This window comes from Dendropsophus ebraccatus, chromosome 6, assembly GCF_027789765.1.
Source record: "Dendropsophus ebraccatus isolate aDenEbr1 chromosome 6, aDenEbr1.pat, whole genome shotgun sequence".
Lineage (NCBI taxonomy): Eukaryota > Metazoa > Chordata > Amphibia > Anura > Hylidae > Dendropsophus > Dendropsophus ebraccatus.
The window spans coordinates 59492607-59509462 of record NC_091459.1 but is presented as its reverse complement, the minus strand read 5'-3'; the positions used below and the strand labels follow the sequence as shown (position 1 = coordinate 59509462).

Here is a 16856-nt window from a genome sequence, read left to right as displayed (position 1 = left end):
GAGGGGTGCAGTGCTGGGGAGGGGGTGGGGAGAGCTCTATACTCACCCCGATGTTGCCTCTTTGCTGGTCCGCAACACAATGAAGTCACTGTGCTGCGGACCGGCTCATTATATGTGCGCTGAGCCGATCAGCCAATCAGCTGAGCGCACATATAATTCTAAATGTTTCTTCTAATAATGCTATTGTGATAACATAATTAGAAGAAACATTTGATGTTTTCATTAAAGTAAAGTGATGATTAGTACAGAATGCTCTTTTGCCAGCAATATGAATTAACGGCTTATGGAGCTTCCTGTACTAATTTAATTTAATTAAGAAAACACATTTTCGATGAAATAAATTCAGTTTCGTTGGTCAATAATTTAATTCTAACGAATCCATCATTGTGCAATTAAATATACTGTCAAAAAATAAATATATATAAATATACATTTATTTATATATCTATTTATTTTAACAGTATATTTAATTGCACAATGATGGATTCGTTAGAATTAAATTATTGACCTACGAAAGGCACTTTATTACAACGAAAATGTGTTTTATTATTTTAATAGATTAACCATGAGAGACATCGGCATTAGTGCAGAGGATCGCAAACCCCGGTAATAGCAATTCATGTAAACTGTTTCCCTGCTTTCCCAGATGCATCCAGAGGTGTTTGCATCACTTTCTTAAGATTTTATTTGTTATTTTTAGTTGAACCAGATTTCCAAGTAAATGACCGTATGTTTTGAGCCGAATGTCTATTTTTTCCCACGGCCGGAGTTTCATCCGCACATTTACAGCCGCATAAAAAATACAGCCGCACAGTTACATAGTGTGAACCTAGCCCAATTCCGCATTCGTTCGCTCAAGTTCCGCGATTTTCCACTAATCGTTCAGTGTAATAGCACATTGTCTATTGTTTTGCTGGGATCCGAAGGAATAAACGATCTTAGTAACTATCGTAACTAATGACTATCGCTCTGTGTAATATGGTGAATGTTTTCAATTTAAAGATAAACAATCTCGTTTGCAATCGTTTATTGTTAATCGTTAAAAATCGCTCCATGTAATAGTACCCTTAGGGTCCACTGTCTAGTCTTGTCTCTAGCTCCCAGTCCTGACATTGACATTATATTATACTTATTTTAACCTGTCTTCTGTATAGTTTTAGAAACATAAAAACATAGAAGAACCTTATTTAGTCCTTTAACATACTTAAAGGTTTCAATCATGTAACCCCCTTTGAGTGTGTGCACACTAAGGAAATGTGAAGGAAAATCCATTGCGGAATCCACCAGTCCTGCCCACTCGCGGACTGTGGCGGGCGCACATCGTCAGACAACGGAATCAGACGACTTTTTATTACAATTTTTCGGGATTTAATGTGACCAAAAATGCACAATTTTGCACTTTGGAATTTTTTTACGCTTACGCCGTTTACTGTGCGAGATCGGGAATGTGATAATTTAATAGTTCAGCCGATTACGCATGCGGCGATACCAAACATGTTTATTTATTTATTTATATTTATTTAATAATTGGGAAAGGGGAGTAATTCTGACTTTTGTTAGGAGAGGGGATTTTGTATTAATATATATATTTTTTTTTACAAGCCTACTAGAAGCCCCCTTGTGGGACTTCTCGTATGACTGCTCTGATCTCTCATTGAGATCTATGCTGTATAGATATACTGCATAGATCCATGGGATCTGTGCTCTATTTCCTTCAGCTGCTGCAGCCGAAAGCAATAGAGTGCCAAGCCGGGATCAGCGGGGATTTCCCCTCTGCGATCCCCCCACTAGACCACCAGGGAAGGTGGACAGCAAATATTTAGATGCAGATGTCAACTTTGACAGCTGCATCTAAATACTTAATTAGCAGGCACGGCGATCGCATATATCACCCTGGATTGCGGCAGTCCAAAGCAGGGTCGCCGCGCGACTCCCCTCTTAACCCCCCTAGTTGCACCAGGACATTCAGTAACGTCCTGGTGCAGCTAGAGGTTAAAGTGTCACTGTCAGCATCGAAAACGTTTCACATATCACATGACTAGTCAGGGTCTGAGAACGAACAAGGAGAGGCCCACACTGCAGCATGTCCACTCCCTGCTCTGTGTCAGCATAATTAGTCGGGCTACATAGACTGATCAAAACTTTTGACATTTCTCTAAGCTTTCTATAATGACCATGAGATATACTTTCTCCATGTGCAACTTGATTTAATCAACAATCAGCCTGATTGGTGTCCCTCATGCTCCATAGCCATATGTGATGATCTGGGAACTCCATTGTGATACTAAGGCGTTGAGATTACTGTTGCTTTGCATTTAAGGAACGCATCGGTAATTGCCGACATGACAGATCACTCTTTTGATGCTGGTCATTTAACTGTTTAGTGATCGCAGCATCTAAACAGCTTTTACATGGGTCCCTGGTGGTCCAATGGCCCTTAGCTGCCATGAGTTCTATGCTGGTATGGTCTGCCTATGGTAGAGCAATGGTCTAACAGATCAGTTATTTGATTACTTATAACAAATCAGTGTAATGAATATTCATTTAAAAGAATTAATTTGAAAAATATAACATTCCTGATTCTGCGTGGTCGATGGCATAAACACAAAATACTAAAGTTTAAAGTCCAAATTTTTATTTACCACCACATATTTGTTTTTTATACTCTCTTTTCTTCATGAAAATGGCTACAGCTGTACAAAACCATCTCAAACCATTTACGGGACAGTCCTTAATTTCTTCTGCTGTTGCATCTGGTTCCACTTCAACTTCAAGAAGTGTACACTTTTAATGAATAAGGCACTGTAGTGGCTGGCAGACACAGCTCCCAAGTTGGCATATATTTTAGTTACAATATATGCTAGCTCTCTAGTGTATATTGTAATAAATCTGGCTGCATTTAGGCCATGCTCCCTTCACACCAAGACCCACACACCTTTTTAGAGTGGGCAAAGTTGGCGTAAACTTGCAATAAGTCTCACATTTTTGTGCAAATGGGAGCTTGCGCAAAAAATTTGACTTTTCTTCACCAAACTGCAGGCTTGGAGGGTTGATAAATTCCCCCTATGGTCCGTAAACAGCTGGATCACCTCAAAGGAATTTCTTTGTTCAACGATATCAGCCAGAAAAAAGTACAAAAAAAATGTCAAGGCATTAAATATGCCATGGAACACAGTAAAGATGGTCATCACAAAGTGGGTAAAATGTGGCACAACAATGACATTACCAAGAACTGGATGCCCTTAAAAAATTAAGAAGACAGAAAAATTGGTCCAGAAGGCCTGCAGCAACATTAAGGCTAAGTTTACATACAGTTATCTAACTGTAAAAGACACCTGTAATTCCGATCCCACAGTTGTTGTGTTGAGTGGTGTTGTGTTGAATTTTAGTATTAGGCGGTAAAAATGTAAAATTTTTCCAATAGGTGGTTTAACAGAACACAGCATATCATATATGCATATCGAAATTAGTTATGAAATTTATCCTTAATCAGTGCCCCTATAGTAGCAGTACAGTTGAAACCCCCCGGACTTGACCCAATTTTCGAAACTACACTTCTCGTCATCCGTCCAGGCCTGTACAGAGCATGTTGGCCCCACTGATGTTTGCCAGAAATTAGAACAATAGCACAGTGAAATCGCACAGATCTGCCTTTTCAGTGCCCCAAATATTGTGCTCAGCTTGTGACACAGTAAAAAAACTATAGTGCAGGGTGTCCTGACTGTAGAAACATCCAAAATGCTGCCCTTAGCGGTTGTCTGGACAGATAACAGGGCTAAAGCCCAATGTGATGTACACAACACAAGCCCCCCAATTAGAGATGTTTGAGAACTTGAAATATTAAAAGAAACCCCCCAAAAGTGATCCCAATTAAAAAAGAAAAACTACACCCCTTAAGGTATTTATAAAGGAGTATAGCGAACATTATGAGCCCTGTAATGTTTTCCAGAAATTAATTTGCAATAGATAATAATAATAATAACTGCTATACTTTACAGATCCGTCATGTTAGTGCCCAATACGTTGTGCCAAGCCTTTGCCACCAGACACACCTAAATATTTTGGCAGGTTCTGCCATGAACAGCATTGCCCTGTACTGTAGGTGAATATGAACTGCTATATGGTCATCCAGGAGGGCTCAGTGGCTTTTGGAGGTACCAGTGGGGTCACTTTTCAAAACCAATGAAAATGTATGGGCACAGCAGCACTTCCACCCATTCATTTTAATGGTTGTTGGGGTCTCATCAACAATCAGACCTCCCACGTCAGTATAACATGTCAGAAAAGACAGTTACCTTTTTTTAAACGTTTGTGTAGCCATATTTTGCTGACCATAATGTTTTTATTGTATCACCCATGGAACTGTTGGAGGGCTTAATTTTTGCAAGTTGTGTTGACACTTTGGTGACATTTTTAAGTACATTTTTTGGAAGGTGTTAAAACCATGTCCTGTTTTTTTATGTATTTATTTTACAGCGTTCTTCATTCAGTCTAAGGCTATGTTCACACTACGTAAATTTCAGTCAGTATTGTGGTCCTCATATTGCAACCAAAACCAAGAGTGGATTTAAAACACAGAAAGGATCTGTCCACACAATGTTGAAATTGAGTGGATGGCCGCCATTTAACAGTAAATAACGGCCATTATTTCAATACAACAGCCGTTGTTTTAAAATAACAGCAAATATTTGCCGTTATATGGCGGTCATCCACTCAATTTCAACATTGTGTGAACAGAGCCATTCTGTGTTTTCAATCCACTCCTGGTTTTGGTTGCAATATGAGGACCACAATACTGATTGAAATATACGTAGTGTGAACCCAGCCTAAGGCTGGGTTCACACTATGTTTTGTTCAATTGAAGGTGGCTCCAGTAGTGGCCAGCAAAGCACGCCAGCAGGACACTCAGTATTTGGTGTTGTCTATGCTTCCCAGACTTCAGGCAGTCATTGACTACAAAGTATTTGTACCCAGGTATGAAAAATTATCTTTTTTGTTGGTTTGCCCAATTACTCTTGAACTTGTGAGAATGGAATTATTATGTAAAATGCCTGTAATTTCTAAAGTGCTTATACAATGTCACTAAAGTAGTGGTAAGAAGTGAGTAAGTTCAGAGCTCCTGGCATCATAATGATACATGACGCCGGGAGTTCCTGATGCTGGTCCACGGTTTCATACTCTGTTGCATCCATGATCTAAGGAGCGTGTGAATGCCCCTTAAACTATGGGTTAATAATGTGTGGGAAGCCAAGACCTCAACTATCATCTCTATGTTTGCTTTTACTACTTCACAGCCTACATACACTATATATACATAGACAATATGCATGATAAATGTTCCACACAGTTTCTGCATGTAACTGTATATTTATTTCTTTTTTAAAGAACACTCCTTAATGATCTGTATTACAAACTCAGTTTCACAGAATTATAATCCACTAAATAGCACAATAACCCATTTCCACATAGTCAGATGTGCTTTGTCACCTTTTTTTTAAAGACACTCCAGTAAATCAATTTGGTGACGTGTCCAACTGAGAGTTACATTTAACTGTACCAGTGATGCACTTGTACATATACATGGGGTGGAATGTTTCCCATATGTATTATTGGAGTATACCAAGCAAAATGTTCACATAAGACCATATACTTGTGATATATTCATAACGGTGTCATACAGCTTTTGGAGAAATAAAACCTCACGATAAGCACGTGTTTGTACTTTTAATGCTTTACATTACTATAATTTTAAAATCACAATCTGCACTTAAGTTATAGTCAATTCAGCAAACAAGGGACAAAAAATTACAAGAGTAAAGAACTGACTGATATCCATAGTTTTTTGTTGTTTATCCAATGCATAAGTGCATATTAGATGATATTTCAGTTAAATATCTCGCTTACACTATACATTTTTTGTTCTATTTACGCAACAGTAATCCCCATGCTTCACATAGAAAAAAGCAATTCACGACATTAAGAAAAAAATGTACAATTTATGAAACAAAGTAAATAAATATTAGTATTACAGGATTGGAGCTGTACATAAAAGCTGTCGAGTTTCAATCATATAAAAATATGTTTTAGTGCAACCTCACATATATATTGATGCTATTTTTTACTTTTTACATGTAGGCCCAAAGTGTCCAAAAAAGAATGAAATTACATTTATTACAAAGCAGATACACAAATTCTAAAATATATACAGGGTACTGCTAAAAATGCTTATAAGAATATAAGCAAAGTAAAGAAAAAGGCACAAACATCTGTACAATTAAAAGTACCAGACCCATTACAAGAGTTTAAAGTTTCGTTTTGGTCAGGCTCATGATGACTTATTTGTATATATATATATATATATACATGTCTATATATTTATATTTATCTGTTTCTCATATAATAAAAGTACTTTCAAGAACAAATATTTAAGTACATCAGACATGCTATGAATGTGTTTTCTACAAGAAAAGAGTTTTTTTTAGGTTTTTTTTTATCTTATAGTCTACATGCTCATTCAAATCAATGCAAGTTACTAGACTCGCCAACAGAGTCCTTCCCTTCCAGTGTGCTCGATGGCTCTTCATTCCTGCCATGAAATCCTAACTTTGTCATGTCCATACTCTTACTATAGAATTTGGAATGAGCTAATGTAGACTGTGATGTACCAAAACTGTCTTTTTCTCCGTGCAAGTCAACATGGGTGGGTGAGGCGCATGCAAGTGGCATGCTTGCCTCATGCCCACTAAAGTGCCTAATGCCAAACTGTGCACTTTCTAATGTCTTTTGATTGGGCTCAGGAGGATGCGACAGCTGGTCCCGCTTCAGCGATAGACCTTCCTCTGTAGCAATCCTCAGGCAAGCAATGGCTTTTGTGCAAGTACGTATATTTTCCTCTTGCTCCCTCTCAGCAGGCTTGGAGCTTTCATCTGATGGGCTTTGCCCTGGTGAAGGTAAGAGCGTTGGGGCAGATCCGTGTATAGGGTCTCCAAGAGGAAAATCCGAAGAAGAATGTTTCTCAAGGTGCAATGGGTTACATGACTCCGATGATGGGATAGTTTTGTCATCTGAGCTGCTTAGGTGCAAAGTTGATAAGGAGTGAGGACTGGACTGGATTGCAGAATTAGAATTAATAATCTGAATCCCACCAATGGGGATCATAGGTAAAGGTGCTCGTATTTGCTGCTGTGAGTGCAATGGCAAGTGACTGAAAACATAGTCTTTGTGGCCAACAGGGGCTGGGCCATGGCTTTGGTGTCCAGAAACATCTTCTGGGTAAGAACCTACATATGGGAACTGCGGCCAGTTCTTTCGTAAACTCTGCAGTAGAAATAATGAAAAACAATTGGTTAAAGAGGTAGTTAGAAAAACTTTTATATGCTGTCATTTAAAGATTAAAACATATGGAAATAAAATGGAATTTACTGCAATTAATATGATTTACTAATAATAATTTATCTATTTGTGGCAGTTTAACATGGTATATAATTATTCGAGAACTGTGATAATCTAAACGGCAATTCCAAAACAAAACAGCAAAAAAGATTTTAAGTTTCACAAACCAGAAGAGCAGAGGCAATCCTCTTATTAAAGTGATTCTGCCTTCAACATCTTTGGATGTCTTCTGCAAGGATCTCTTCCCTTTAAATTATGTACTGTACATCTTTAAATGCAGTAAATTTTTTTATTTATCCACAAGTCTGAACATCCTGTGACATTTTTGAGGGGTCATGGATAGTGTTGAGCGGACTTGCCAAATTTCTCAAGTTCAGCAATGTTCTTTGAACCCAAATACTCAGCATTTGACTCCCGGCAGTTGGATGCAGACCTAGGGAGTCCTGGAAAAAATAGATACAGCCTATGGCCTACGGCTGTATCCATGTTTTCCAGGCCTCCCTAGGGCTGCATCAAACTTCTCCAGGCGCTGGGAGTCAGATGCTGAGAACGTTGCTAAACCCAAACCGTTTGGCAAGTCCGCTCAACACTAGTCATGATGATGTTTTCTAGAGAAGCTGAGACAGAGACACTATGGGGCTACACAAATTCAGAAAATGCTTCCTTTAAGGTCCATTCACATATAAAGGATTTGCAGTAGATATGTTGCTGATTTGAAGCTGCAGATATCAATGTAACTAAGGGCCCTTTTATGTAATGCTAGAAATTATAATCGCCCTGTGTAAAAGTGTCAATAATCAACCGAGGAGTGGAAAAACGCCAGTTTGAAAGCCGATCGCATCTTTTCAGCAGCACTAAAAATCATTGTTTACCGCCCACACATCTTCCTGTGGCCCACAGCAATGTATTTAAAATGCTCCACAAACAATACAGGGATCGTTCATGCAGCACAGCCACTCGATTAATTCTGGCACCTCAGACAGCCAAAGACTGGTAAAAAGACCCTAACATAAGCAGCTTCAAATCTATCCTGTATGAGTTAATGTTATCTTAGGTTAGATTTATATTGGATGGACTTCTGAACTTTTCTCATACGTGTCAAATACATGAAATTAAAAAAAAAATCTAAACCATTATATGCTGCAGACATCAAAGGGGTTATCCAGGGAGCAGAAAAGGTCCTACCTGTTCTGTTTCCCAGCACTCTACTTCCTCCCACAGGTCTTCTCAAAAGTATACATTAGGGGCATGGGTGCATGTTGTGTTTGTGTTGGAGACAGCCTATACTTACCAATATGTAGGGCTACATAGTGAGGGATTAGATTCCTGCGTTACAGGGGTTGCCCATTTTAGAATGAGTGCCCCCATAAAATACCATTGCAGGGCTTCATGTTTCAAAAGACTAGGGAAACTGATAAGCTGTCACTGCATTCTTCTATTTCCTTACACTTAGCCCTCATTCGCACATCAGTTTTTCTTCTGGGACCTCAGAAATCAGGATCAGTGATGTCCTAGACAAATCATCCATATGGCATCAGTGATACATCTGTTTTGCAGGATAGGAGGGTAATAAATAGTAAATGGGAGCCTGGTTGAGTTTCTGTTGAAGCTTCCATTCCTCAAAAATGGACTGTATAAGTGCAGGTCCTACTCTTTTCTGAACAAATCCATGGCCAAAAATGGAGCAGTTTTTAAAGTGTGGATGACCACATTAAAATCAATAGGTCCTTTTTCTGTCCATAAATTGGGATCCTGATTTATGGACAGAAAAAACTGATGAGGAGTTTAAAGATCACATAAATAGTGCATACATATCTAGCAGGCTACTGTATGATCTGGCATCTGGCTCTCTAATTCTTCCATTCTGCTCTACAGCTGCCGGCAGTATCTTCAGAGAGCAGGATGCCAGATAACACAGTAACGCACTAGGTAAGTATGCACTGCTTGTGTGATCTAGAATCGACAGCACGGATATATGCATATCTGTGCTGTCAATTTCTATGGCCACATGAATGATACAGGGATCGTTTGTGCAGTCCGGGCATTTAATTTGTTGGGCCATGTAAGGGCTCTGCAAGCGCTGATCAGCACTCGTTTGCGTGCTTGCATGGCCTTTAAAGTTAAGGAATGTAAGGCTCTACATAGTTCATGCATATATTAAACCTCATTAGAACACTATATTCTAAAACATACAAGAATATGTCCCACAGAGGAATAAGGGTAAACTATCACAAAAGTAGCTGCATAGGTAGGCAATGTTGGATTGTGAAATCCACACTGAGTAATGGCTTACAACTCTCTAGACAACAACTTGTTAGAAAAACAATAGTTTTTGCTATCATTCATGTGAGAGCTATTTTGCATATCCTTTCTTCCCAGAATAAGTACCCCTTTGACCCACATCGATTGATATCTTACTAGCCAGCCAACACCCTGCTCTATACTGAATATGAGCAACAACCCCCAAAACAGCTGTCTGAAGATGAAAAATCTTTCCTTTTGAAAAGATTGTTTGGCTTGGCATAAAATTCCCAGTAAATTTTCTAAGACTCCTAGATAGAGTGAGACTTGACATGAAGGGACATCTCTTTGCTTAAGAGATGTGAGAGCTATTGTGCATATACTTTCTTTCCAGAATTCTAAGTAATGGTCTGTAGTCTCCACACGTCTTTATGACGAACTCTCCTTAAGGAGAGTTAGTACCCCTTTGACCAATTATATACAGACCAAATTCAGGTGCTTCAAAAAGACAGGCCAATATTATATAAAGGAGAGCAAAAATAAAACTCCTTTTAGTATGGATCAAAAGAGACCATGTTGGAATGAAAAATATTACTCAAAAAATGTAAATAAAAATGTTGCTGTTTTACAAATGTGTCACTGTTCAGCCACCAATTCAGGCTACAGCTATCATAACAATGCAAGGCATATGTTGATAGTCCTGGAATGCAGGCAATATCTATAACAGGGTATCCTAACTATCATGTGTCATTTAAAAGAAATCAACAGGAGTTGTGATCGCAAGCAGGTTTGTAATTTTTCTATGTAAGTTTTCTGTGTTAAAATCCTTGTTATACATACAGTCGAACTGTGGTACATATTTCCTCACAAACACAGGAAGTAAACTTTTACTGATTATATTATCAGCTATGCAGCTTTCCAGGGGACAATGCTCTTTGTTATGTAACAATTCAGTCAGTATAATGTCACTGTGTGGTTACAGATATTTTGGTGCTGTGTGACAGCAGAGCTGACCATACAATGTGAGCCCCCCCAGGATTCTCTGCTACTGAATGTAGACTGTACACATGTGAAGTGAAGGGAGACACCTAGTGGCCATATGTATAATGTTGATTTAAACATTAAAAAATTTCTGCATTGTCATGAAAAGTAACTTCTGAAATGTCCTCAAACCTTATTGATCATTTTGGGTCACCGCCGGAGATATAGCTGGAAAAAGAGCGCAGCAGCAACATGATCCGCCGCCTAGGCCTGCCCACTGCTCTGTCCGTTTGGGTAGTCTTAGAGATTTATATTATCGGAATTGCTATTACAGAGATACAGCTAAGGAGTGGGAGTCAGAACTAAACATTTTCCCTCTATGAATGGGAAAAGAAGATTAAACTTAAGGCGAAATCCTTGTTGTTGACTTAAAGGGGTAGTGCGGCGCTAAACATTTATTCACAAAATAACACACATTGCAAAGTTATACAACTTTGTAATGTGTGTTATGTATGTGAATGGCCCGGAAGTGTTGGTGCATTATACTTACCGCATTCGTGTCGACCCCCGTCCGCCATCATGTTACAATGACGTCGTCTTCGGGAGGCTGGCTGAACCGCTCCATCCGTCCCTCAAGCCGACCCCCCTCTGCCGCGTCATCAGCTGCTCAGCCGCGATTGGCTGAGCACAGTTATGCTCCCGAAGACGACGTCATTGTCACAAGATGGCGTACGGGGGTCGATACGGATGCGGTAAGTATAATGCACCACACTTCTTGGTCTAGCGTGGGTGGGGGGAAACTCGGGGAAGGGGGCCATTCACATACATAACACACATTACAAAGTTGTATAACTTTGTAATGTGTGTTATTTTGTGAATAAATGTTTAGCGCCGCACTACCCCTTTAATATATGGCTAGTATATATGGCTGTTTTATGTCTGTATCTGAAGCTCTATAGGTGATACACAGGTAGTATTTGTCTTAAAGGGACTCTTTCAACTCCAACCCCCACTCCTCAAAACCCTAAACTAAAGTCATCTGTAAGTAGGATAAAGGATGCTGATTCCAAATCTGTAATTTGCGTCTTTCTAATCCTTTGTATCTCCTCGTTGTAAGCCTACAAACTGTGCATGTTATTGCAAAAAGAGGACTACTTAGCTCATGAATATTATGTGGAGACTACTTATACGTCATCACTTGTGGGCATAGAAAGAACATAGAAATTTAAAAATCTCAGGTATATCATATTTTTTGACCCTACAAGATTTGCCAAGGATCAGAGTTAGCGGATCTCTGGGAACACTATAGCTCAACCTATGGTTTAATATTCCGCATACCTCTCCCCAGTAACTACGGATACTCCCGCACGACCACAGCATGTGGATTAAGTCAGCATCCTCCTGCTCACATTTCGGGCACAAAGATTTTCCTGAGAAACCCCTTTTCACCAACTGTTTAGGGGAATAATAAGCGCCATGCAAGATCTTAAACTGGATAAATTTATGAGCTTCACTCAGTGAAACCCTATTTAGGTTCCCAAGAATACGCTCCCGACTATCTTCTTCTATCTCTCCCAGGTAGTTGCTCCATCTGGACCAGCATCTATCCGTAGTCTTGCACGGAGCCGCCAAAACCAGGGACTTATAGACATATGAAAGGGACTTCTTACATGCCGAATCGACGACCAATCTATTAAACAGTGCTGAACTTAAGATTGTAAACCTATGCTCCTCTCCAGTGTGGATTTTTGCAAACTCTAATTGTTTATAATAAAACCAGTGATTCGTTTCCAGACCATAAGTCTCCCTAAGTCTATCAAACTTTATAAGCGAACCGTTTACACAAATCTGACCCACCCTCGTGACCCCCTTCTTAATCCAAAAATGTCTGCTAGATATCTCCAAGAATTGCTGCAAAAAGGAATCATTCCAAAGCGGAGTGAATTGTGTACTACCCACAATCCCACATTTATCCTTAATATATACCCATACCTTCATAATAAGTGTACAAAATGAAAAACGTTTAAATCTCCCTTCCAACAGATTCCCTGATTCTAGGAGCTCAAACCAGTTATCATGTTTACTCAAAAAGAATAAATGTGCAAAAACCTCGTTACTTTCCCCTTTAAGGATACGTGCAAAATAACTCGCAACAAAATAAAGTCGGAGATTCAGCATGTTGAAGCCCCCCCCCCCCCCCCCCCCCCTACTACCTGGAGTGGCAAAGGCAGAATATTTCAATTTAACCCTTTTCCTGCCCCAGATAAGGCCACCAAGTTTCACCTCTATCCGGCAGATCCATGCATTGCTGATCCAAATTGGAGCAGCACCAAAAAGAAAAAGAATCTGAGGCAGTACCACTAACTTTATAATTGCGGCTCTTTCCACAATAGCGATTGGCAACTTCGTCCATACCTTAATACGTTTCTCCAGGTTACGTTCAAAAGATGTTAAATTAGATAAAGCAAATTTCCCCGGATCTCTTGTTATCTGAACCCCTAAATATTCCAGTGAATCAGATAATTTCAGGATCCTAACTTTCCCCAGAGGAGAGGTAATTTCTTCATCCAGAGGGAAAACATAAGATTTACCCTAATTTATCTCCAGTCCTGAAAAAACACCATATTTCTCGAGTGCAGAGACAACACCCAGCAAGACCTTCACTGGTTCTCTAATAAACAACAAAATATCATCCGCATACAATAGAATTTTGTTAGCGGTACCCAATAGGCCAAAGCCTTGAAATTCCGAGTGACGTCTCGCCCACTCTGCCAAAGGCTCCATATAAACTGCAAACAATAACGGGGAAAGAGGACACCCCTGACGAGTTCCTCTAGATAGATCAAAAGAACGTGAAAGAGAACCATTAATAACTAATCTCGCTGACGGACTTAGATACAAAAGTTTAACCGATTCCAAAAAGCATCCACCCAGACTCATCTTTTCCATTACTGACCATAAAAAGCCCCACTCCACCCTGTCAAACGCTTTAGTAGCATCAAGAGACAGGATGGAGCGGGGCCCAGGACAGTCCGCCTGAATAGCAGAAAATACCTTATGGATGTTGTCATGGACCGTTTTGTTTGGCATAAAGCCACCTTGCTCCTCCCCTACAAGTGTAGTTACAACAGCTTTTAATCTCAAGGCAAGGATTTTAGCAAATATCTTAACGTCCGTATTCAGGAGGGATATAGGACGGTAGGATGCAATCTCAGTGGGATCCTTCCCCTTCTTTTTAATTAGCACTATATGGGCTTCTCTCATTGTCTGTGGTAGCATCCCACCCCTAAAGGATTCATTCAGAACCTCGAGCAGAATGGGCAAGACGACACCGGAAAAATTTCTATAGAACTGAAAAGGGAGTCCATCGGACCCAGGAGAAGAATTACCTTCAAAAGTACTAAGAGGCTCATTGAGTTCCGCCAGGGTAATGTCCCCACACAAGATGTCTTTCTGCTCCTGGGTCAACCCTGGTAAATCAAGCTTACTCAAGAATAATGATTGTTCCTCGGTACTAACTGGAGCCTCAGAGGTGTATAATGAGGAGAAAAAGGAGACAATTTCCTCTTCTATCTCCGCATCCACATTAGTTACCATCCCACCCTTGGTTTTAATGGCAGGAATAGAAGTCCTTTCCTGGGAGCCCTTAAGGAGATTTGCAAGAATTTTATTTGGTTTACCCCCCACTATAAACTTTCTTTGCCCCTGGAAAAACATTTTTTGTTGAGCTTTTACCCTTAAAATAGCTTCATATTTATTTTGAGCTTCACGTAACGCTGTCCAGGACTCGTGGGTGTCGCACTGCTCATACATTACTTTTTTAACCTCCACTTCGTCAATTGCTTCCTGTTCTTTATTCCTCCAGTCCTTCTTTTTCGCCAAAATATTCTTAAGGAAACCCCCCCGCATATATGCCTTCATGGCATCCTAAGCAATTGTAACCGAAGTGGAGGATTTATTAACCGACCAAAACCACGATAGTTCCCTGCAAAACTCTTCATCCTTATTTAGAACAATAAACCAATGCTGGTTTATCTTAAACGGGCCGAAGGCCCGAGACGAGTGAATCAACCTTATTTCCAAAGAAACCGGGGAGTGATCAGATACTGATCTAGGTTCTAGCTTAATTTTTTTAATAAAGGGCACAGAGTTTTTGTCGCAGATCACTAGATCTATCCTGGAAGCGGCCTGGTGAGACGCACTAAAACAAGTGAAGCCCCTCATAGAGGGGTACAGCTTATGCCATGCATCGACCCAACCCGCCTCAGAGCAAAACCTCTTGAGAGGGGTTGGGCCAAGGCCCCACCCAGAACTCCTCCCTCTACGGTCTATTAAGTTATCCCATACACAGTTATAGTCGCCCATTGAGTAGAGAGCAGCATATTCCTTGTTACACGTGAATCCAACTAGGGCTTCTAAGACCTCTGTCCTAAAGGGATGCTTATTGTAAGGGTGATGTTTTATGCGAGGTTAGTGATTCTTAGAAATTGGATCTCCCCGACTCCTGCAAGAATGGATAAATACGGTTGGAAAAATCATTCTGTATGAACGGTCCTGGTATGCACATAAAAAAGATGGGGTTCTTAAGCACCGACGTTTCTGGGGAAAATGGAACCCTGAATAAATTAGCTTGCCTTTATGGGTAGAATTGGGACACCTCTGTTCTATCCTTTTGTAAGGGACTATTATAACTTTTTTTTTTTTTTTCTCCTCTGTTCAGGGTGGGTGGGAGTGGGTGGGTTTGGGGATAAAATGGAAAATGTATGACATTTGATCAATTTTTGTATTTTTGTACGTTTATGGCTCTTGACCTGAGCGTTTGGTTCCGTGTTGTATAATAAAATATAAAAAAAAAAAAAAAAATTCTCAGGTATATAATCAGCGTTGAATATCCTACTGATGTATTATCTACTGATAACTTAGCGGGTGTTTTGGAGGTGACAGCAGATGTGTATTAGGGAAGCAATACTGTCCAGTACAACAACATGGCTTGACATGTGCCAAGTCTTTCAGAATAAGTAGACAGAACTAAGAAGCTGTGAAAACTGCATTAAAAGAAAAAGTATGGATCACATATAAATAACAAAAACAAAAGGAGACATTAAAGGGGAAACTTACTCCAGGGCCAAGTAATCCTGAGTCTGAGTGCAAATAGTGACTCATTGGCAAACTTGGATTGTGGTGTAAACGTCTTCTAGGTGAAAGTGCTCTAAAGCTAGCCATGTATCTTCTCTCTCTTCTAGGAGACAGATCTCGCCCAGCAGACATGTCTTTCCCAGGTGAAACTGGCCTTAAAGGTGAAAGATGACGTCTTGGAGATACGTCTCTTCTTGGGGAGAGTTCCCTCCTTAATGCAGCTTCTTTTCTTGGTGAAAGGTGCCTCATTGGTGAAGCATCCCTTCTTGGTGATAAGTGCCTTCTGGGGGACAAATCTCCCCTAAGTGATAGGTACCTCTTTGGTGAATTGTCTCTGCATGGCGAAGAATCGTATCCTGGAGAGGAATGGCGGCTACAGGATGAGAAGTCCCTAGGAGAGGAACTAGGTTCAGAAGTAAGCATATAGTCCTCATCCGTGCTGCCAGGTACATCCATTTTTTCTCTCTCATGCTCCAAACTGGCAAGGACAAGCTTTTGATAGTTTACCATATGAGAGTCTCCACCCATAGCACTTGGAGTCATGAGATGTGTGACCTGAATACTGGGCATGGTGGACAAATAGCTCATCAAAGAAGCGTGACCCATGGAGACCTCCGGTGATGCTCTTTGTGATGCTGAAGCAGCAGTAACAGACAATGTTGAAAACCGAGGGGGCTGGGGGCTTGTACTCCTTGATCTTGTTTTTGGTGTTGAGTCACCCTGGTTATCATCAAAGTCTTCCTCTTCATCATCGTCATCATCATTCTCATCTCCATCATCACCATCTGATTCCTCTGCGTCTGAAAACTGATGATCAATAGCTATGCTGCTCTTTTCCGATTCTTTTTGCATATCTTCAATGTTTCCTAAAATGATATTACAGAAATAAGAATTCTGGTATGAACAATATAAAACACATTTCCAAATTTAGCATTTTTATTTTAAAGGGAACCTGTCACCCCCCGTGCCGGGGTGACAGGCTCCCGACCCCCCGTTAGAGACCCCTATACTTACCTCATCCCGCCGGGTCCCGCTTCTGGATTCGGTCGGGTCCCGGAGATCTCAGCCGCTGCAGCCCGGCGCGCGCGCTGACAGATGAGTCCAAC

At 40.3% G+C, this 16856-nt stretch overlaps 1 protein-coding gene across 5 annotated transcripts in view; it reads right to left on the bottom strand.

Annotated features, from left to right (window-relative positions):
• Nucleotides 1–5347: 5347 nt before the first annotated feature.
• Nucleotides 5348–16856, bottom strand: part of HIVEP2 (HIVEP zinc finger 2) — a 213123-nt gene continuing 201614 nt past the window's right edge. For all 5 annotated transcript variants that reach the window (XM_069975045.1, XM_069975046.1, XM_069975047.1 and 2 more), the window contains 2 exons: nt 15733–16616; nt 5348–7317 (listed from right to left, as the gene is read on the bottom strand). In XM_069975045.1, coding sequence (XP_069831146.1) covers nt 6520–7317; nt 15733–16616 — 1682 coding nt within the window. In that variant the 3' untranslated portion in view covers nt 5348–6519. The remainder of the gene's footprint in view (nt 7318–15732; nt 16617–16856) is intronic.